Source organism: Bos indicus x Bos taurus, chromosome 15 (assembly GCF_003369695.1).
Source record: "Bos indicus x Bos taurus breed Angus x Brahman F1 hybrid chromosome 15, Bos_hybrid_MaternalHap_v2.0, whole genome shotgun sequence".
Lineage (NCBI taxonomy): Eukaryota > Metazoa > Chordata > Mammalia > Artiodactyla > Bovidae > Bos > Bos indicus x Bos taurus.
Window position 1 is genome coordinate 50,155,251 of NC_040090.1, and position 21,206 is coordinate 50,176,456.

The 21,206-nt window shown below is 47.1% G+C and overlaps 1 protein-coding gene across 6 annotated transcripts in view; it reads right to left on the reverse strand.

The window, feature by feature from the left end:
• GRAMD1B (GRAM domain containing 1B) overlaps positions 1–21,206 on the reverse strand; it is a 188,342-nt gene that overhangs the window by 88,183 nt on the left and 78,953 nt on the right. The window contains exon 1 of one of the 6 annotated variants that reach the window (XM_027563433.1): positions 13,182–13,748. The exons of the other annotated variants lie outside the window; for them this stretch is intronic. Coding sequence (XP_027419234.1) covers positions 13,182–13,204 — 23 coding nt within the window. The 5' untranslated portion in view covers positions 13,205–13,748. Of the gene's footprint in view, positions 1–13,181; positions 13,749–21,206 lie in introns of those variants that run through there. 6 annotated transcript variants of the gene reach the window in all.

The window sequence follows — 21,206 nt, forward strand, 5'->3', positions numbered from 1 at the left end:
CCCAACACAATGTGATTATAAGAATCCTAGCAAAGTACTCAGAGAATGGAAAAGGACTAATTAACTCCTATTTGAGGATAAGATCAATCTGGGAAAGGCTTTTTTCAAGGAGGTGATAGTAAACCTGAATTTTGAAGGATAAGTAGGATTTCCATGGGCAGGGAGGAAAGGAGCAGGAACAAAGGAGCAGTACAATTAAGACTGTAGTTCCAGGAAAAGGTATTTGAGATCTCTTAGAGAGCAGGTATGTTAGGCTGGTGGGGACAGCAGATATCTTGGAAGGATGGAGTGGATGACAAGGCTGGGCAGTCAGGATGGAGGCAGATTGAGAAGGCCCTGAGCGACATACCAGGGTGTCAACTGCATTCTGTGGGCAACATGGAGCCAAATTCAGGTTTTGCAGAAGAGTTGGGAATCTGACCTGCATGACAGCTGAATGAAAAATGGATCCCAGAGTTACAAAAGAAATGAGATGATTCAGCCATAAGAAAGGAATGAAGTACTGATACATGCTACAACTTGGATAAACCTTAAAAATATAATACTAAGTGGAAGAAGTCAGTCACCAAAGTGTATGCATGTGAGTATATATACATATATTTCACAAATGGAAAATACGTATATACATATATGTGTATACATGTGTGTATGCATATATGTTGTTGTTTAGTCATGAAGTTGTGTCCAACTTTTTTGTGACCCCTGGACTGTAGTTCATCAGGTTCCCCTGTCCATGGGATTTTCCAGGCAAGAATACTGGAGTGGGTTGCCGTTTCCTTCTCCAGGGGATCTTCCCAAGCCAGGAATCAAACCCGCACCTTCTGCATCACAGGCGGGTTCTTTACAGCTGAGCCACTGGGGAAGCCCTGTATGTATATATACATATATCTATATTACATAAAATCCAGAACAGGGCAATCTATAGAGACAGAAAGTAGATCAGTAGTTGCCCAGGACTGGGCTGGGAGGGCTGGGGTATGCCAGCTAAAAGGTATGGGGTCTCTTTTTGATGTGATGAAAATGTTCTAAAATTGGTTGTTGTGATGGTTGTATGTATCTGTGAATATACTAAAAACTGAATGATACATTTTAAATGAATAAACTGTATGGTATGTGAATTACGTCTCGATAAAACTGTAAAAAGAAAAAAAAAAAGAAGAAGAAGATGATCAACCAGATGGCTACTGCAACAGGCCAAGCAAGATATTCAAAGGTTCTGAATTAAGTCAGTGGCAGTAGTCACGGGAAAGACTGGGGGATGATCAGAGAGACACTACAAAGACGGAAGTAACCGTGTGGGGAGTGAGGAAGAACAAGTAAAAAAATAGCTCACAAGTTTCCAATGCGAATGACTAAGAGAGGATGTGAGGGGAAGGCTGGAAGGGAGATTGTTATAAATTTGCTTTTCGTGTTGTGAGTTTGTGGAGCGCAGCCCATTTCCAGAACTGAGGGAACAGAAAGTGGGATGCAGATCCAGAGTTGACAGTCCTTCTCCCAGCAATGGTGGCTAAGGGTCTTTTGTGACTGGTAATGAAAATTATTAATTATATTTAGCACTGGTGGGTGGTGTGTACACGCTCAGTTGTGTTTGACTCTTTGCAACCCCATGGACTGTAGCCTGCCAGGCTCCTTTGTCCATGGAATTTTCCAGGCAAGAGTATTGGAGAGGGTAGCCATTTCCTACTCAAGGGGATTTTCCTGACCCAGGGATTGAACTTGTGTCTCTTGAGTTTTCTGCATTGGCAGGCAGATTCTTTACCACTGAGCCACCACTGAGTATTTAGCACTACTGACCAATTTAAAAGTGGTCCTAACTTATGCCTACAAATATACTTAGGAGAATTTAGCCAGAGAAAGACATTAAGATTGCAGCAAGCAAGCAAAACCAGTTCTATAGCTACACATACAATATTCCAAGCATTTAACAGAGCTGAGTATTTACTGCTCCACGTACAGACTTTTGTAAAAGGGAGTATAATCATTGCAGTTACAAATGTAATGGTTTATACAAAGACTACTCAAAAGCTGAATGGCAGTAGTTAGCTCCTATTACTAATGGGCCTCACAAGGGCACAAATCTATTTTTTCATTTGTTTGTATCAAAGAAGGCAAGAACCTGAAGTAGAAACCTAGGTTCATAAAATCAGAGGGTTAAAAAAATATCATTTGAACATGCCAGAGTCAACAGATGCAAAATAAATATATAAAAATGGCCCATTTTAGAACAAAAAGATGACTAAGGAAAATGAAGTGCAATGAGCAAAGCAAATCACCTTCTAAAGCCCAATGGTCAGAGTTCCCAGAATTTTTATCCCCAGGCTTGTCAAGTTAAGCTGTGGAAAAACAAAGAGGTTTTGCCTATCAGGTCATAATGCCACCGGATATAAACCATGGCCATTCAGTTAGGATAAAAAGTTGAGATCGCCGCAGAGAGGCTATTATGAAACAATGAGGCTCCCAGTCTCAGGAGAAAGGTCCAAAAAAAGATCTTAACTGGAAGATAAATCTATTTGCACTACAGCAGGAGAGGCGTCTGAGTCCCTCTGTGGAATTTTCCTATAATATGCAGCGTTGGCGAGACCCTACAGGGCAGGGAGTCCAGTGCCAGCTCCCCCTCTACTTTGAGCCCCACTCCCCTGGTCGCTCAGATGGTAAAGAATCTGCCTGCAGTGTGGGAGACCTGGGTTCAATCCCTGGGTCAGGGAGATCCCCTGGAGAAGGGAACGGCTACCTGCTCCAGTGGTCTTGCCTGGAGAATTCCATGGACAGAGGAGAGTGGCGAGCTACAGTCCATGGGGTCACAGAGAGTCAGACACGACTGAGCAAATAATACACACACACACACACACACACACACACACACACACTCTCTCTCTCTCTCTCTCTCTCTCTCTAGGGCCAGGACCCGTTCTTACTGCTCTTTGTGCTCCTACCACCTAGCCCAGTGAAACGGTCATTGAGTCAACAAATGAATAAATGAATTCAAGAGACAATAGGAGGAATCCAGTGGGAACCTGGCAAGAATTTTTTTTTTTTTTTGGTGTGGACTATTTTTAAAGTCTTTATTGAATTTGTTTTCATATTCTTCTGGTTTTCTATGTTTTGTGTTTTGTTTTGGCCCCAAAGCATGTGGGATCCTACCTCCCTGAACAGGAATTGAAGCCGTGCTCCTTGCATCGGAAGACAAAGTCTTAACCACTGGACCGCCAGACAACTCCCATGGGAAGAATATTAAAAGGTCCTGTACTCTAAAGATCCTGGCCTGTAGTCCATGGGGATTCAAAAGAGATAAAATCTGCCGCTCTCATCTTGCCTACCATCTTAGGCATGACGGCACTGGTGCCTCGCTGCAGGCCACACACCCAGTGAGTGGCAGAACAAGTTCCAGCCCCCAGTTAAGTATCCAAGTAACCATATCCACCTAGCACAGGAGACAGAAGAGCTCCAGCAATGAGACTAAAACATATGATTTAGGAAGTTGTTAAGTTGAAAGGAGGGGTGAAACTGACCGATAGTGGCCTAGGCAGTAGCTCCTGGGTACCCAGGGAAGATAAGGATCAGAGTTCTCTCTGTCCATCTAAGGCATGAAAACAATCTTGGACTTTAGGTGTGGAAAGCAAGGACCATGACCATGCACTCTTTGAATGATGCCAAACACAGAACAAAGGAGATTTTAACAGCAGCTCAACATTTATAAGGTGGTTACAATGTGCCAGGTTTCCTTCTGAATGCATTAACAGGAATGATCTTGTGTAATCCTCCCAGTCTTTACAACAGACCTCCAAGGCAGCTGTGGTAAGTCCCATTTTGTAAATGAGAAAACCAAGGCTTGGGGACAGTAAGAAGTTGCCTAGAATCATACAACTAGAAAACAGCAGAACCATCTGTATCTGTCCTTGGGGTCCACATTATACCCAAATGCTTAGCTGTCCAACTCTTTGCAGCCCCATAGACTGTAACTCGCCAGGATCCTCTGTCCATGGGATTCTCCAGGCAAGAATATTTGAGTGGGTTGCCATGCCCTCCTTCTGTGAATCTTCCTGACCCAGGGATCGAACCCGAGTCTTCTGCATCTCCTGCACTGCAAGCAGATTCTTTACCAACTGAGCCACCAGGGAAGCCCAATGGAGCAGCCACTTATGCCAGTGTTAGAGCAAAGAGGTGCCAGGTGAGAAGCAGCTCCTGGCTGCTCTAGGAAGGAAAGTCCCAAACCCAGGTTCAGGAAAGCAGTCAGTGCTCCATTCCCAAGATTTGCATTTTGCTTGCCCTCTCCGCCTACGAATATCTCCATAAATCTTACAAAAGGAACAAAAACTGAATGGCTTTCAAAGCTTTACGTAATGTCCTCATGGTTAACTGGATGGTGACAAGGTTTTAAGTACTCTTCTTTGTCTTTGCAACTCACGGACTGTAGCCTGCCAGGCTGCTCTGTCCAGGGAATTCTCCAGGTAAGAATACTGGAGTGGGTAGCATTCCCTTCTCCAGCGGCTCTTCCCGACCCAGGGATGGAACCCACGTCTCCTGCAGTGTAGGTGGATTCTTTACTGTCTGAGCCACCAGGGAAGCCCAATGTTCTAATGGGTAACTGGCTGGTGACAATGTTTAAGTATTCTTCTTTAAGTTATACAGATACATTAATACACTTTTTTTCACATGCATGATACACTTTATAAATTAAGAGAAAAAAAATTTTTAAGGAAACCCTGACCCAGCCCTGAAGTGACAGCCACCAGAACAGATGACAGGATTACAGCTCAGCCTGCGGGGGTGAGTGCACTGGAAAAAACTATTCTACTGCATGACTGAAGGACGAAGGGAGCACCACCACCAAGAAAGGCTGTCCCACCTGCTCTGCAAACCTCTGCTGAAATGCAAAGTATAAAGCAGTTCTACCAAATAAACACTTTTCATACCATCGTCAAGAAGCAGAGTATGGAGGTTAAGGGCACAGGCTTTAGAGCTAGCATCTTTCATTTTATTCCAGTTCTGCCACTTACCACGTGGTCTTAGGCCTGTGATTTAAACCTCTCTGAGATTCAGTTTCCTTACCTGTAAAATGGGATGAGTATCACTTTTCCTATAGGGCTGCGTGAAGCTTATTATGAGAATTGTTTAATGAAAACCTCAGAGAAGTACTGTTATTATAATTTCTAATGCTAATCTTCACACACGCTACCAAACTTATTCTAGTTCTCAGCCAGAACGGCTCGCCTTCCAAGTTGGGAAATGGCATTCCCACACGTGGGTCACCCTGAGCTTAAGGGCTTCTCACAAAGTAAGACAGCAAGCCTGCAGCCTCAGCCTCTCTTTGGAGGCTGTGGGCAGGTGAGCCCCGACTTGCCTCTGAACATTCAGCTCTGTTCTGATCTCTTCATCCATCAGGCCCTCATTCTGGTTCTGTGACCCACTTCTTGATTCTTCCTTGCCTGAGAGATCTGCTATACCCTCTAGAGATCTCAGTGGCCTCCATCCTTCAAAGATCAACTCACATCCCACCTGCTCCATCCAGCCCTTCTCCATTGATTTTGCTCATTACTACTCTTCCCCATCTGTTCCTGCACATCATTAGTGCTTATAATTCATATCATTAAATGTCTTCATAAATTATCTTGGAATATTTCTCTACCTTTTCATGGGTATTAGTCTTCTTTCTTTTTATGGACAAAGACCTGATTTCCAACTGCTTTGTAATTGGGCTCTGGAGTCAGATTGTCATCTTGAACACTTTTGGGCTGTGTGATCTTGGAACAATCATTTTACCTCTCTGTGCCTCACTTACTAATTTGTAAAACCTACATAATAATAGTACAAAGCCCACATAATGGCCATGAGTTAATATACAGAAAACACTTAGGCTCCTCTGTCCATTGGATTCTCCAGGCAAGAATACTGGAGTGAATTGCAGTGCCCTCCTCCGGGGGATCTTCCTGACCCAGGGATCGAACCTGCAACTCTTACATCTCCTGCATTGACAGTAGGTTCTTTACGACTAGTGCCACTTGGGAAGAATTATTATATAAGTACTAGCTATTATTATTAACATCTTTACCATCATCACTGTTACTATTAAGGTGCTTGGAACAAGACGGCTAGCTAGGATGGAGCCAGTAAAAACATCACTTCATTGTACTTGAGTGGCATCTCTATTTGCCTAAACTAGGGGCTAACTTTGAGTCAAGGGCCAGATGATAATTATTTCAGTTTTGGGGGTCACAGATCTTTGTTACAACGCCTTATCTCTGATGCTAAGGCATGAAAGCAGCCACAGACAATGCATAAACAAAGCTTTATTCATGAACACTGAAATCTGAATTTCATAATTTTACATGTCATGAAATATGACTCTTCTCTTGGTTTTTTCCAACCATTTAAAAACAATTTTATGAACACCAAAAACATTCTTAGCTTGCCATCTGTATAAAAACAGGCAGCAAGCTGAATGCAGCTCTTGGCATCCACACAAGGTCACACAGGGTCCTCCATGGTATCGCAAATTAAGGCCCTTGTTCTACAGGCGGTCAGAATACATTGTAAGGTTTTGAGCAAGCATGCGCCCACACCCACACTCTCATAAAAACAGCTGCGGTGGGCATCACTAGTGTCAATAATACCTCTCTTCCTACCATCATAGGCCTACATCTCCCAGCTTTCCTGCAGCCAGGCAGGGCCACGTGACTACTTCTGGCCAATGCACCGAAAGGGCAATGACAGTGTATTAGCTTCCAAGGGGAACCATTCAAGTGGCATGCTCCCTTCCCCTGCAGTGCTTGTGGAGGAGATGCCAGGAGATTCTACAGCCTGGATCACAGAGCTAACCACATGGAGGATGGATCCCTACAGAGTTTTCCAGAATCTCGGGAGGACACGGATGGTCAAAAACTAACTTACAATGAGAGCTGAGGTGCTGAGTTTGCAGGTGGGGAGTGGGATGGTGGTTGTCATCGTGGCATAACCTAGATAATCCAGTTTAATTCAACAGCTTTCTGCAAATACCCACCAAAGAACAGCACTAAGGATAAGTAAACACAAAAACATCTAGCCAATACCCCGTTTATCCTATGCTTTCTTCTTGATGGCTCATTTAGGAGACCAATGTCCAGACTTCTGGACAACTGAGCAAGAGATCAGAAGTATTCTCTTCCTCAAGTTCTGTCATGAGAAACCCTAAATCATCTCTTCCAGCAGTAAAAGGCAATGACAACAAGTCTCGGAATAGCCAAGAAGAAGAGTTTCTAGCCAGCAGCAAAGACTCTGGCATCCACACAACTGCTCATCATCAAGTGCTCATCATCTGATTTGTTTGACATAATCTCTGCCATCCAGAGGCTTACATTTTAATATAGTGAATCTTTCTTCCTAAGTAATAATGATGATGACAACAACAAAAAACCAAAACAAACACAAGGAAAATAATGTTTAGTACTGCTTATTTCAAGCCAGATGCAGTTTCCCAAAGTAGGAAAAAAAAAAAACACCTGGGTAAGAGGTAGGAAAAGGCCTATCCCTTTAGGAAATCTTGCAGAGTCAGAAGATTTGGTCCTTGCCCTAAGCTCTCCTGATCACTCAAGGGATTTAATGTCTATATGACGAGTACTCAGTGCCCCGGAGTTACCAAGACCATGGGAAAATGCCACTTCTCCCATCCCACCAAGTAATAAGTAACTCTCACGCTGTTAGCAAGAGGTGTACCTGCTGGGGGATGTTTGTAAATGAATATTTAATATTTTCAAGTGAAGGTTTATTTTTAGGGTCTCCTGCTGGCTAAAGAAGTGCACCAATGGCCCACATCACAAGTGATCCGCTCTATGGGGACTGTGCCTTTTTTTAAACCATTGGTCAAAGAAAGCTGAGAGACCCTCTAATCTGCCCAGCACTGTTACTTAATCCCACTTTCATGACGGCTACACTGGGGGCAAACGGAAGTCACCTAACAAGCAGGTCACACAGTAGGTCAAAAGGTGATGACAAGGACATCCCTGGTGGTACAATGGATAAGAATCTGCCTGCCAACACAGGGGACATGGGTTTGATCCCTGGTCTGGGAAGATCCAACATGCCCATGAGCAGCTAAGCCCACGCTCTAGAGCCCAGAAGCCACAACTATGTGAGCCTGCATGCTGTAATTACTGAAGCCCGTGTGCCCAGAGCCTGTGCTTTGCAACAAGAGAAACCAACGCAATGAGAAGCAACTGCAAGAAGAGTAGCCCCGACTAACTGCAACTAGAGAAAGCCCTGTAGCAACAAAGATCTATCACAACCAAAAAATAAATTAATTAAAACAATTTTTTAAAGGTGGTGACAAGATTCAGACTTCTGAGTTGGCTTTCCAGAATCTCCAGTCACTAAGCAACCCCAATCTTGACTGCAGCTCACTTCCTGGTAAACTTGAGAAGAGCTGGGAAGCTCGGTTCTAGAGAGGGTATGCAGAGGCCATGCCCAGGGTCCTCCTCTACAGCAGACCTCACAGAAAGGACCTTAAAAGATAAATACACATCCTGATCATAACACTCCAGAAATTCCAAACTTTCCCTTACATCTAATTTAAATCCTTCTTGTTTCAATCCAACCATTTCTTCCTTCCTGGGTCTAAACCAGAGCTGAAGAAGGAACAAGTCTCCATGTGTTAACAGATGTGAAGAGAAGGCACACACTGGACCAGTGACCTTGTATCAAATAAAATACAAAATCAAATCAAATCAAAAGTGATACCTTGTATCACCACGGAAGATGGAGGTGTGCAAAACAGACTCCCTTCCAGTTACCCGGTAAGAACATAAGTGACTGGGTTCTCTCACACGGCATTCACATTCCTAAATAAACAGCGTGAAGCCACATGACTGCTTGCTCACCCACTCAAACACAGAGACGAACTCGAAGTTCCTCTCCACTGGGGACCAAGACCTGGCCACAGAAATGCTTCCCCCAGCTACACGTCAAGACCTAGGCTCTGTCTCAACTCTGTGTTTTTTTTTTTCACTGAATGCAATTCTTCCAGCACATGGACTTTTCTGAAGGTCTGTCACAGCCCTTAACAGATGTGAGGACTAGGAATGTGAGGACAGAGAATCCAGACAGATGTCACTTCAGGCTGCCAAGCCCTGTGGAGGCCAAAACAATCTGTACAGGGAGCAGCCCCACCAAACTGGAGACTTTTTTAGTGACTGAGTTCCTAAAGCTCTGCAGGAATTAAGAACAGCTTTACATCACACATAATACAAAAGAAAAAATTAACCACCACGTAGAAGCTAAGAAGGACTGGTGAAGTGGTCTTTAAATAACTTCTTTAGTTTCCAAATTACGTGTGCTGCAGTTCTGCTCGGGCACAGCCCTATCTATTTATGTATGTACCTACTCTCCCGGGGGGCTTCCCTCGTGGCTCAGATGATATAAAGAACCTGCGGCAATACAGGAGACCCTGGGTTCGATCCCTGAGTTTGAGAATATCCCCTGGAGAAGGGAACGGCAACTCACTCCAGTATTCTTACCTGGAGAATCCCATGGACAGAGGATCCCGGCGGGCTACAGTCCATGGGGTTGCAGAGAGTCAGATACAACTGAGTGACTAACACACACTCCTCTCCCAATCTCCTCCGTGCCACCTTCACCTTGCTCACCAAGTTAGCAGGAGATGGAATCACAGAATCATCTCTCAAGAGAACCTAAAGCCCCTGGCCCAGAGAGAAGGAGGTTGGACTGCAGGGAGGATTTCTAGCTCACGATCCAGGCACTTGTCATTCACAGACATGTATCTTGATCAGCTTTGTCCAAAAGCACCCCCCGTGATAACCTCGTAACTCCAATAGGTGCAGTGTTAACGCTGTACATAGGACAACATCCACTGACCTAACACTGTCTGGCCTTCACACCCCCACTAAGTGCTAATTACTTCAAGAAGTGTCTCTGCCACCCCAGCTGAAGTCAGTTCCAACCCCCTCTGAGTTTCCAGAGCGCTCGGTGTTCACTGCTTTAGTACTTCCTGACTTGCTCTGCAGGTTGTGTGTGTGGGCATGTGTTTGTGTTGAGGGGCATCAGGTCTCATTCTACTGGTGAGGCTAGGTCACGTGACATGTCCTTTCATTTTTTCATCCCCCACAGTATCTAGGCACAGGGCTGTGAAAACAATAACTACTTGGCCAGCATTTGTAGAATGAAGGGATGGATGATTTATGAATTTACAGACCTTGGACCTTGCGCTCTAGAGAAGTGGGTCTAACCAGATACACTATGCTGTTGTTGTGGCAGGGGCAAAACTGAAATCATGGTCAAGTAAAAAAAGTTTGCATTCTGGCTTTTCACTAACTAGTTGCAAGAATTTAGTCAAAACCCTTTATCGCTCTGTAGCTTAGTTTCCCTAGCTTGAAAATGGAGATGCCAGCCACTTCATGGCATTATAGTGAGGACTGGATGGGATAATGCACTTCCATACACTTTTAAAAGACTAATAAACTAACAACAACATCAACACAAAAGTAAGGCAAAGAGACAGCAAAATAGAAAAAAAAAAACCAGCCAATATGTGCATGCTCAGTAGCTCTCAGTCATATCCAACTCTTTGGGACCCTATCATCTGTAGCCTGCCAGGCTCCTCTGTCCATGGGATTCTCCAGGCAAGAATACTGGAGTGGGTTGCCAAGCCCTCCTGCAGGGGATCTTCCTGACCCAAGGATTGAACTGGTGTCTTCTGCGCCTGCTGCAATGCAGGTGGATTCTTTACCCACTGAGCCCCCTAGGGAGCCCATATATTCACATGTATATACATAAAATACAGAAGAAAGAACAAGTGAATCACTGGGGAGAATTCCTGCAAATCCAAAGCCAGACTTGTATCTGTACATCTCGAAGCAGGTTATTTAACCTCTCTGTTTGTATTTCCTTGCTCTGTGAAGTGGGGGCCTTAATTATAATTCTACATGACTTAATACATGTAAAGTGCTTCATATGGTGCTTGACACACAGTAAGCACTCAATACATGTTAGTTTAATCACTAACACATAGCAGGCATTTCAGAAATGTGTCTAGAAATGGTTCAAACATTAGAGAGTTAATTCATTCCATCCTCTTCGTAGACACAGAGTATTACCCAAAACAAGGCAGCAAAGGTATCTATCTCCCCTTGTTTCCGTCAAGTCCTGCAATTGGGAGAGAGAGAGTACCCCAACACAAGATCGTACCAAACGGAGCCGCATCTCCAGCCCAAACAGCCACAGCACAACTACAGGGTCTGGCCCCAGGGCCAAAACGGACCGATAAATCTGTACCTAATGAGATGGTGAATCACGGGGTCTGAGAGTCCCTGGGGCAGACACACACACACACACACACACACCATTTTCCTATCCTGCTAACATTATACATTATACTTGGCTGAAAAGGACAAGGTTACCCCAATTATAGTTCCTAGCCTAACACTGCACTCTGGTTGAAATGCATCAAGAGATACTGGAGGCAGATTTTTAAAGGCAAACATCTCTGCATGTCCCCAGGGGACCAGCCCGGGCTGGGCAGAGAAACACTCTGCGTTAAAGTGATGTCTCATCTTGAATGACAGCCAAGCACCCCTTGGCCCCGACCCCAGCGTGCTGACAGCAGGGGCGCGGGGGAAGCTGAGTGATCTCCGTGACGAGCCAGCGTCCCTGCTCTCCGGGCGGCACCCATGCTCACCTTGGAGGCCTCATGCAAGTCATGGGCCCAGCTCGGCTCTGCTGGGGAATAAGGGGCCAGCTCTGGATGCTGACTGGGCCTGCTAACCCTGCCAACCCAGGAGGAACAGAGAACCTGGCCCCAAGAAAGCCAGGGCAGGAAAGGCACCACGGTACCCCCACCTCCATTTCTCAAACTCAGAGGGGGCTTTCCTTGCGCACAGGAGCCAATACACGAGCAAGTGAAACCAAACGCTGAGGAGCAGAAGCTACAGGCTGGGTGGTTACTGCTGTGTACCAACTGCCCCAGACCTCACAGTTATGAAGGGTTAAGCCACCAGAAACTAAGTTCCTCCACTTTCTTTCCACAAAGTATCTTTTCTAAAGTATCTTTTCACTGAAGGACCCTCTTGCCTAAAGGAGGAGGGCTAGCCTAGAGTGACTCTTCTGGGGTTTAAGCTGGGGTGGTGGTGGTGTTGGGGGAGGGGGTGGTTCTGCAAAGCCAGATGTGGCCAAGAGCCAGACCAGGACTCTCTGCATTAAACAGCTCAATACCCAACTCACCCTCCATTCTAGAAAAGTGACCCAACACCACCCCACCCAGGACCTCCGGCCACAGGGAGCACTCCCAAGCCTCCTCCTCCTCCCACCTCTACAGCCTTCAAGAAGAAGCTCCATCTCCAGCCAGGGAGTCTTCTTCCTCGGAGCTGCACACGCCACCTTGCAGGGAATGGCGAAGTTTTCCGAGCAAAATCTCCAGTTGCTCAACCAGAGAAAAAGCCAAGTCACCCACCCATCTGATTCAAAGGAGAAGAGGGAGAGGTAGGGTTTTATTTTAAAATGGAAAGCAAAAATATTCTGAGGACTTTGGCGGCTACAGTACAGATACCCACACCCCAAGCAAGAGGAAGAAGGGCTTGCAAAGCCCCAAGGTGTGTCCATGGTGGGCAAGGGACATCAGGCACGTTAGAGGGGAGAACCTGCAGCACCCCTGCCCCCCAACTCTCTTCTCAGAGAGAAGCCTCTAAGAGGTCAGAGACTGCTCACCAGGGGTGAGAATGCCCCAGGAGCAGGGGGATAAGGGCCCCCTGGGATGCTCTCGGGTAAAGAAAGTCTGCACCACCAGCTTAATGCGGACATACGGGATCCTGTGAAAGGTTTCTTTCTTTATCCAGTTCCCTCAGCGTTCGCCAGCCCTCGGCCCCCTCGAAGTTGGAGCCTCTTTTTTAGCTGTAGTTTGATTCTCTCCACAGCCCCTCAACTTCCACCAAACGCCTCCCCCAGGAAGAGGCTGGCAGAAAATACTGCAGCGGTGCAGAAGCTGGGGGGTGAGCCAGATAGGGCAACCCAACTTTGCAGAGTGTGTGGACCCCACCTTCACCCCTCGATACCCGGCTCAGAAGAGGGAGCCTATCTGAAGGAGACCTCTCCTGAGGTCGTGGAGGTGCTGGGGGGGAGCAGGGGAGGGGGGTGGGGGCAGGAAACACTGGGGTGAAGAAAGACAGCGGCAGGGGGAGCTGCCTGTTCCCTGCTCTACTCACCAGGACAGCTTGAATCCTTTCATTAGTACAGTCACGATAATCCACTGACCGTGTCCTTAGCATCCCGGGCACAGCTCCGAAGGTCCCAGAACATATTTGAAAAGATGACGAAGTCCCAAAAAGAACAGAATCCCATGAAATGTGACTTGAACCCAGAAAGAGAAAGGCAAGAGAGAGAGACAGACACAGAGAGAGAGAGGCAGCGCCAGCCAGAAGAAGTATTCCACTGTTTTCTCTCCCTCCCTGTTCCCAGCTGAAAGCTGGGCGAAGAGGCAAAGGACAGCTTCTGCAAACCCAGCCCGGGGCTGGAGCTGCCTGCCCGCCTGCCCGAGTGGCCGCTGCCACTGCCAGTTTCTGATGAGGATGGGCACGGCTGGCAAGGCTGCAAAACAAGCCCTGGAGTTGCTGTCAACAGGCAGGCTGGCCGGCTACCCTCCCACCCTCTCCTCACACCGGCTCCGAGCAGCCTAGGGAAAGGACCCCCAAGCAGAGCCCCGGGAGGAGAGCAAAAACAAGTAGAACCTGCACCTCTCTTCCCCCAGGCGGCAGCTCCCGCAGCTCCATATAATCTCCTAATCAATGCAGTACCCAAGCAAAGCCCTGCCAGCCACTTCCGCCCATTTAAAGACACAGCACACGTTTTGTCCCAGGATGGCAGGATGGGACAGAAAGTCAGGGAGAGGATGGGGGAGCGATGTGGCTGCCGGAGAAGGAAGAGGACAGGGCAGAAAGGTCTGAGGACAAGTGCTTCCCTGGGTATCCGTCAAAGGGTTAAAATGCCCCACACTGGGAGTGGGAGGGGGGCATGGCCCCCAGGCTCTCGGTAAGCCCCGAATCTGAAGCTGAGCCAACTTAAGAGGCCAGGTGCCTTGGTGTCCTAAGGCAGGTGAGCTGCCTGGGACCACCTTAAATAGAGTCCTCGCCCTTCCCCAGCAAGACAGGGCAGGCACAGGGCTTCGAGGTCCCCAGCAGTTCACAGCACTCAGAACTCTCAGTTCTCTTCCCTGCTGGGGACATCGCCTCTCTGGGCTCAGGATGAGGCAGCTCCTTGTGGTGGCCCAGCAGCGCCCCCAGTCACCTGGGCCCAGGAAACCCTTTAAGGTGGCCACAAAGGCCTGGTGCAGGATTTAAACAACATTTTATCATCACACAGGGCCCCATGAAGATCCAGACAAGACCCAGCATCAAGTGAGGAGGGACTGAGATTTTTCAACATCAACTCGAACACTGGACTCCCAGGAAAAGGAGACATGGCTCTTCTTACAATCCTCCAAGCTGAGGTCCAGGAGTTCCAGCCCCAGCAACTCCTCTGACCATGCCATTCCCTTTTGTCCTCCCCTAGATTACTGACTATCTGCGTCAGTAATGCGGATGGGTGAGAATGAACAAAGAGGAGATTAATTATGACATAGCAACCATCAACTGAACCATAATAAGGCTTTACCCTGTAACTTGCCCCAAAGCAATCAAGATATCCATTTGTGCTATAGGCACACACCATCTACACTTGACCCTCTAAGGTGACACTTAAGAAAAACCAGAGTGCAGATAATTACTTGTTTATGATCTGCCTTCCTCCTTTTAGATGATCAGCTCCATGAAGGCAGGGGAAGTATATGGGTTCAGCTTTATCTCTTCAGTTGAGTAGGAATGCTTGCCCAGTAGGGGTCTGATAAGCCAGTGTTTAATTGACCTCATTCAAACCTAACTCAAGCACTGTTGTCTCTCTCCAGCGTCCAGATGGTTCTGCAGAAACACTGGTAAAGATATCCTTGGGTGATGGAACTTCTCTCCATCCATAGTCCCCATATGGGACACCACACTGAAACACTTACAAGACTTCTGAAGACATCTGTGGTTATGTTTCTAAAGCTCCTTGAGCTTGTCCCATGGCCATACTGTCAGCCTAGGTATTATAGGGATGCAGAAGATTCCAGAAGTGCATACAATTCTCCTTTACAACCAAGATAATTCTCTCAAAGGACTTTCCAGGACCTGTGACCCAGCCCCTAGGCTAATGTCACTTAGAGGACTCCAGGAAGATGCTTTCATTCTGCCCATCAACTGCTCTGATCACAGGTGATACATAAAACCTGAATCAAAGCTTTCCAAGCATTACATTAGAAACACTATTGTAATGTTCAAATTCTTTAGCTTTTACACTTTACCTATTATTTTTCAAACTCCCCTTTGCTTCACAATTATTAAGTAAGACTTTATTGAGGGCAAACATTATCTCACTGAAACCTCACACACATTATGAAGTAGTTAACTCTCATTATTTTCCAGGTAATACAGCTAATGGAGAGGTGCAAGACAAAACCTGGTAAACTAGAGTGTAGTGTCTCGATTTGTCTAATACCAACCAACAAGCTGCAACCTTGGGATTTGAATGCAGGCATGGCCAACTCCAATATCCGGTCTCTCCATCATAATGTATGTTGATGAAAGAAAAATCTTCTCCATCATCAGACAAGCTGATGATAAGGGCTAATGTGCTCCCAGAATAAAAAGAATCCAGGCCACAGGTAAAAGGAAGACTGAATCAAGCTAGCTTCCTCTTCCTTTAACTGATGAGTTAGCTGGCTTGCATGTCACTGTGTGTATGTGATGTGAGGAGCACCCTGAGATTCCTCATTCAGTATATGTTCCTTCTTTTATCTTCTCATAGAGGACAGTCGGATTTGTACGGTTTGAAAAGTTCCCCGACCGGTAAATTGTCAGCACTGACGTAATTCTACATTCATCTGTGTATGATCAGGCAGGTGCGTTAGACTCTCCTGTTTCTGCCTGACTGCAATCTGGCTGGCCACTCCTTGATACCCATTTTTCAAGAAGGGCAAGAATTTCCAAAAAAAAACTAAACTCAGAGGACTTCTATTTCTGGCAATATGGTAGACTAGATATCCTGATGGTCCTTCCTGCTAACAACTAAAAAATGCTGCATAAAATAAAACACTAACAAAGAAAGAAAAATTCTTTTCAAAAAGCTTGATGAGCTATCAAAACAGGAATATTTAGAGGCACAAATGTAGTGAGTGCAGAAACCCAGAAAATCAAGGGATGCCTTGAGGATACATTTTTGGAACCTGTGAAACTGGTTTTGGTTCTGATGGCCTCACAGAGCACACTGGACAAGGGACAAAGTCAAAAGCCCACTTGTGTGAGGCCATGTCCTTCTCCAGGGGCTCTTCCCGACCCAGAGATCGAAGCTGGGTCTCTGGCATTGCAGGCAGATTCTTTACCACTGAGCCACCAGCGAAGCCCTATGTGATGCCAAAAGCCCGCTAATGTGAGAGAAGACTTGGGAAAGCAGGTCCTGCTAACTAAACTCTCACCACAAGGGTGAACTTGAAAGACACGGTGCTGCTGAGGATATAAAAGGAAAACTGTCTTCAACCTTGACAGTGAGTGAATGAGGAAAGAAAAACAATCTCCCCAATAAGTCATAATTACAAATGGATCCTCACACAGATCGTTGCCTAAGAATTTCCTAAGAAATTCACCAAAAAAAAAAAAAGTCCAGAAAAGGAAGGCTGTAACCACAGTAAGATTAAGAACATATGATCATCAGCATTGACCACAGAAAAGACAAGATTTTTCTGAGAGAAGACTGCGCAATATATGTAATTGGACTGTGTAATAACTGGAGTTATTCAGAGTTTATTTTTAAAATTCTATAAATTAATAAGAAAAAAACCACAATGAGAAAAATAGACAAATGATTTGAATAAGCACTTTCAGAAGAGGAAATGATCAATAAATATACGAAATGGTGCTCAAGTTTATGAGTACTTAGGAAAATGCAAATTTAAACTTTGGTGAGATACCACCTCATACCCAGATGATTGGTAAAATTTTAAAAATCTAACGGGGACTTTCCTGGTGGTCCAGTGGTTAGGACTTCACCTTCGAATGCAGAGGGTAAGGATTCGATCCCCGGTCGGGGAGCTAAGATCACACATGCTTCACGACCAAAAAACCAAAACATAGAAACACTATTGAAAGAAATTCAATGAAGACTTCAAAAAAGGGTCCACATCAGAAAAAAAAAAATCCTAATAAAATAAAATAAAAAGTCTAAGTCTAACAATATCAAGGTTGGAAAGGAGCTATGCAAGTGTGTATTAGTCTGGTTCCTAAGGAAACTACTTGGTACTATATGGGCAGGCTGAAGACGTGCCTCCCCTAACGTCTAAAGTCAGGGCTCACATGAGAAACTCCACACAGCACTGAATGTGACAACATGGTTTGCAGGGACCCACCAAAACACTGGGGAAAAAATATCAACAACAGGAAGGAAAATTAACTGCTCTTTTCTTGATCTGGGGTAGTATACAGCAATACGTGCCTGCATGCTCAGTGGCATCCAACTCTTTGTGACCTCATGGACTGTATGTAGCTCGCCAGGCTCCTCTGTCCATGGAATTCTCCCGGCAACAATACTGGAATGGGTTAGCCATTCCTTTCTCCAGGAGATCTTCCCAATCAAGGGATCAAATCTGCGTCTCCTGTGTCTCCTGCACTGGCAGGTAGGTTCTTTACCACTGAGCCACCTGGGAAGCCCCAGTATATAACAACAGCATACAGAAAATGTATACATTACTGTCACAAGTGGATGAATCTCAGAAACAATGTTGAACAGAGGAAGCGAATCAGAGAAGAATACCTACAGTATGATGATATATATATATAACACACATGATAGATAGATGAAAGTGAAAAGTGAGTGTTAGTTTTGCCCAAGTAACACTTAGTTTTGTCCAACTCTTTGTGATCCCATGAACTGTAGCCTGCCAGGATCCTCTGTCCATGGAATTCTTCAGGCAAGAATACTAGAGTGGGTTGCCATTCCCTTCTCCAGGGGATCTACCTGACCCAGGGTGTCTTCTGCACTGCACCCAGGTCTCCTGCATTGCAGGCAGATTCTCTTCCATCTGAACCACCAGGGAAGCCTGAGATCGATAGATTGAAGCCAGACATTTTATAGCCAAATAGAGAATCTGTATAAAGAGATAATCTGTACCCATAAAACGAAAAGTCACGGGGATGACACAGCCAACATTTAGGAGGTGGTCACCTCCATAGGGTGGGAGGACAGTGTGGTCAGCAGGATGGGTACGAGGCATAGCTGTGTTCACCTGGCATCAGCCTTTGCCTATTTTTGTGAACAGACTTGATGAAAGGGCAGGACGGTGGTGGGGGAAGGACTGACAATGACAACCTTTTGTGTTATATGCATTTTCCAAAATCTCAGTTCAAAAAACTGATCTTCCCAGTCTCACAAATATTCACAAGTTGGCTGTGTGCCCAAGGTTCCGTTCACAGAAGAAGGTTGGTTTACATGACTCTAAGCTTCTTGCTACAGTGGTTCCTTCCGAATGTTACTGGGTTTGGAATGAAGGCTGGAAAAAACTTCCTTTCTGATTTTCGCTGCCCTGGCTCCCTCCTGGCCCCCAGGAGCCTGAGGTCTCACCCACCCTCATGCTGTTCCTCTGCTAACCCGACAATATCACAACTGGACTTTCTGCCTCATCTGTGAGTCAGGGCCAGAATGGTGAGAGAGGCCTTTCAACCAGAGCACACAGCTGGTGACCAATAACCGGACACCAAAGGCCCCCAGCCAAGGGACGCCTTGCATCTGTGAGCCGGAGCGAGAACTCAGCCCCGTGACTCCCACCTCCCCACCAGCGGCTCTTTCCTCTTTCCGGCAGCAGACGCACATGCCTCCTCACGACCTTGGGAAGTCACTGGGAGTGGAGCGTATCTGGAGCAGAAAATAGATGGACAATGTGGTCCCCGCAGGCCCGCCTTCTCTCTTGCTCTCGGATCTGCGCTGCCCTCGCTCTGCCCCTGCTCCTGAGGAGCGCCGCAGTTGCAGGGCAGAGCCACATGCCTCCAGGAGCTGGCAAAAACTGGGGCAGAGCAGTGCTGCAGTCACACGCTGGGGAGACAGAGAGCTCCGCGCTCAGGCAGAGGGAGTCGTCAGGCGCCCAGTGTTATATTTAAGGACCATTTTGGAGGTCAGGAAGCTAGCGGAGAGGAGCAGTTGGGGGAGGGGGAGCCTCCTGAACACTTGAACAACAAGCCCCCACACCTCGTCCTCCAGCCAGAATTCCACGCTGCGGTCAACAGAGGCTGTGTGAGGGGACGGCAGATGGCCAGAGCTGCGCCCATCAGGTGCTCCCCACCACTTCCCCGTGCCTCCTCCCTTCCTCCCTGCCCTCCCTCCTCCACTCTCCTCTCCCCACCCTCTGCCACTATTAGTCACTGGCTCTGGGGTGACGGTGTGGACTGCAGGCATTGGCCTTGCCCTCTGGTCGGCACCCAGCCTGGAGCCTCCTGAGCCCGCCCCACCCCTCCAGTGCATGGACCTGTGCCCTCAAGCCCTGCGGGCCACTCTAGGGAGGGGCGGCTCAGGCCACGGAGTAGCTGGGGTAGAGAGGTTCGTGGGGAAGGCCAGCCAGGCTCTGATCATTTGAAGGACGCTTCCTTCTGCCTCTGCACCCCAGGGATTTGCTTAGGGTGCTGGACAGACAGACTCACCTCCCCCCCCACCCCCAGCCTTCTTCGCTCCTCCTTCACAATCTGCTAATCCAGAAGGTTCCTCCAGGCAACCAATAGGATGGACAAGGTCAAAGTCAAGCTCTGGTAGGCTTCATCCCACCCCCTCTTCATCAGGACCAGAGAGGAGGGAGGGAGATGAGATGGAGGCAGGCGGCCAGGGGTTCCACACAGGGGTGTCTGTCCACGCGAGTTTCGGATGGCCTCCCGTGCGTTAGGTCTGGGGTTCTCACAACAACCCAGTGAGATGTGACTAAACCACACTGGATGGAAGGAGAAACTGAGGCCCTGGGAGGCCTCGTTCTGATCCTACTCCCAACCCTGAGATAAGGTGGGGGTTGGTGAAGAGAGCAAAAGCTAGGGAGCAAAGCCCTGTGCCCAGAAACCACAAAGGCCTCAAAACCATCTGCGCTCTCCAGCCCAGGCCCTTCTCCCTCTAATCCAGGCCAGGATGGGAGCTGCCTCCCCTGCTCTCCTGGGGAGGGAAGCCAGTTAAGCTTTCCCTCCCTATCTGCTGAAGCAGCTCTTGACATCCCCTCTCCATGATTACTTCCCGGCTTGATCAAAGGAGACAGGACCATCCTGGGCTCTGCTCTGTATGGCAATGAAAACCCCAAAGGGGACTGGACTCCTGCTCTTTATCCTGCCTTCCACTTTTCCTCCAAAGTCCCTCCCTGCTTTCCAAACCTGCCTGCCTGACTCAGTGCTGCTTTACCTGTAGGACTCCTTCATCAGGGGCTTCCCTGGTGGCTCAGAGGTAAAGAATCCGCCTGCCAATGCAGGACTCGCAGGTTCGATCCCTGAGTCGGGAAGATCCTCTGGTGGAGGAAACAGCAACCTGCGCCATGATTTTTGCCTGGAGAATCCCATGGACAGAGGAGTCTGGTGGGCTTCAGTCCAGGGGGTCACAGAAGAGTAGGACACAATTTAATGACGAAACAACAACTCTTTCATTAGTAGATCCTGGATCACAACTCCTTCTGCTGCTAGACAGACGGGCAGCCTCTAGGAGGTAAATGCCCTCCTGTCGGGAAAGACATCGCACACCTCGGAGAAATCCCACCCCCCAGGAGAGGGGAACGTGGCCTCATTTCACTCCTCATTCTAATTACACTCATAACAAAAGGAAACATGTCTGCTGCCAGATGGAAGAAACAAGGCAGATTTCTATTTACCCCTCCCTGCTCCTTCCTGGTTTATTCTCTGGAGAAATTCGGGGTGACTGATGGTGTCAGGGACCCTGGAGGATGCGCATCAACATTCTCAGGTTTTCTCAGGGAGGGAGCCCGAGCACCCATACACCCACAGCCAGCTGCTTCCTGCTGTCCTCCCACCAAATGGAGATTTCTCCTTTCTCAACTAAGTGACATATGAGAATTGCCATTAACAGACAGCTGAATCAAGTGTTAACTCATTTTCACAGTGGAAGTCTCCAGGCCAAGGACAAGACAAGAATCTCTT